At 43.9% G+C, this 1,759-nt stretch overlaps 1 protein-coding gene across 2 annotated transcripts in view; it reads left to right on the forward strand.

Moving 5' to 3' along the window:
• Positions 1-1,759, forward strand: part of slc39a6 (solute carrier family 39 member 6) — a 17,820-nt gene that overhangs the window by 7,457 nt on the left and 8,604 nt on the right. For both annotated transcript variants that reach the window (XM_037682458.1, XM_037682459.1), the window contains exons 3-4: positions 533-1,106; positions 1,183-1,339. In XM_037682458.1, coding sequence (XP_037538386.1) covers positions 533-1,106; positions 1,183-1,339 — 731 coding nt within the window. The remainder of the gene's footprint in view (positions 1-532; positions 1,107-1,182; positions 1,340-1,759) is intronic.

The following is a 1,759-nucleotide window of genomic DNA, read 5'->3' on the forward strand; positions in this document are numbered from 1 at the left end:
AGTGGAAAGAAAAACTCCCTCATGAGGAAGAAACCTTTAGCAGAACCAGGATCAGGACAAGAGGACCATCTGCTTCGACCTGCTGAAAAGGCATGAAAAGAGTTATGAAGTCATAATCAATAGCAGCTGTCAATCAATATGTAGAGCGAGATCTCATATATTTTCAAGAATCTAATAAATAATTATTTCTGTATCTTGCAGCAGTCCCACATGAATGCAGGCAGCTCAACAACTTCACTTAAATGTGTGTGTGTGTGTGTGTGTATATGTATATAAATATATATATATATGTGTGTGTGTGTGTATATATGTGTGTGTGTGTATATGTATATAAATATATATATATATATATATATATATATATATATATATATATATATAACCTGTTTATGTTTGACAGTCTTTCTAAAGTGTTGTTGTTTTCAGCCTGAATGCACTAAAAGAACAAGATGAATCTTCATCTCATCATTCTGTCTCAAATGTCCCAAAAGCCAATTAAAAGTTTGACTCTTCATGATTTTGGTCCAATCAGGTACGGAGAAAATGGCTCCATCTCTCTGGATGGTCTGAAGCGTCTCCTCCAGAGCGTGGGGCTCGATCGCATCAGAACCGTTCTGGTGAAGCATCGTGAGCAAGCAGGCCATCATCACCATGAAGGTCACCATCATCATCACCACCATAATGGTGGCCACCTGCAACACGGGAACCGGTCTGACCCCAGGAAGATTTTAAAACCCTCTGAAAACCGGACCAAGGATTCAGACAGTGAGCACCACTTGCAGAACATTGAACCCACAGTGACGGTGTCATCTGCTCCGGAGGTCAGAACCACGGTGGTAAACAGCGCCCGGTTGGTACTGGTACCACAAGCCAGGAGTTCTGATCAGTCAGATTCTACCAGAAAGGAGGCCACCCCAGTCACTGCAGCCAGAGTCTTTATGGGTAGTCAGACTCAAATGGTCCCACTCAGCAGAGCGGGTGATCATGATCATGATGATCATCATGATGATGATGATCATGATCATGATCATGATGACCACAACCATGATATTCACAAGCCTCTGAACCAGGGTCACTCCCAGAACCGTAGCATGGACCAGATCCCGGTACGACACGTAAGGTTTTGTGAATCCCGTGGAGGAACTCTGATCGGGTTTCTGAGTGTTTGTATTTTCCATGCAGTGCCTGAACGCCTCCAGCCTCCTCGCCTCACATGGGTTGTCTCAGGAAGTGGGTGTCGTCCTGGAAGACTTCAGCTACCTGTGCCCCGCCCTTCTGAACCAGATAGACATGGGAGCGTGCGTCCTGCACGGAGAGGCCCCCCAACATCATGAGAGAGGTAGGAACATCAGAAAACTTCTGCACTGGTTAACTTTTCAGGAGCATCCGTCAGAATGGAACTGATTCTCAATCAGCAGCACGTTTTACAGTAAAAATCATAATTTGGTAACTTTTTATTTTCAACCAAAAATTGTAAACATGACCAACCTCATGGTCTGTGGTGTCGTCAAAGAAACAAAAAGATGAATTATGGAAAGTCTTTAAAGTCTTTGCTAAACAAGAATACATCCGGCAAAGACTGCATCTGGCAGTGTAAAATAGCCTAGACCATACTATACCCCCTCCAGGCCAAAATGTACCTTCTCCAGGTCAGAATGTACCCCCTCCAGTTCAGTCTATACTCTTTCAGGCCAGACTAAACCCCTCCAGGCCAGAATATACCCCTTCCAGGTCAGAATATACCTTATCCAGGTCAGAA

This window comes from Nematolebias whitei, chromosome 9 (genome assembly GCF_014905685.2).
Source record: "Nematolebias whitei isolate Nwh7 chromosome 9, NemWhi1, whole genome shotgun sequence".
Taxonomy (NCBI): Eukaryota; Metazoa; Chordata; class Actinopteri; order Cyprinodontiformes; family Rivulidae; genus Nematolebias; species Nematolebias whitei.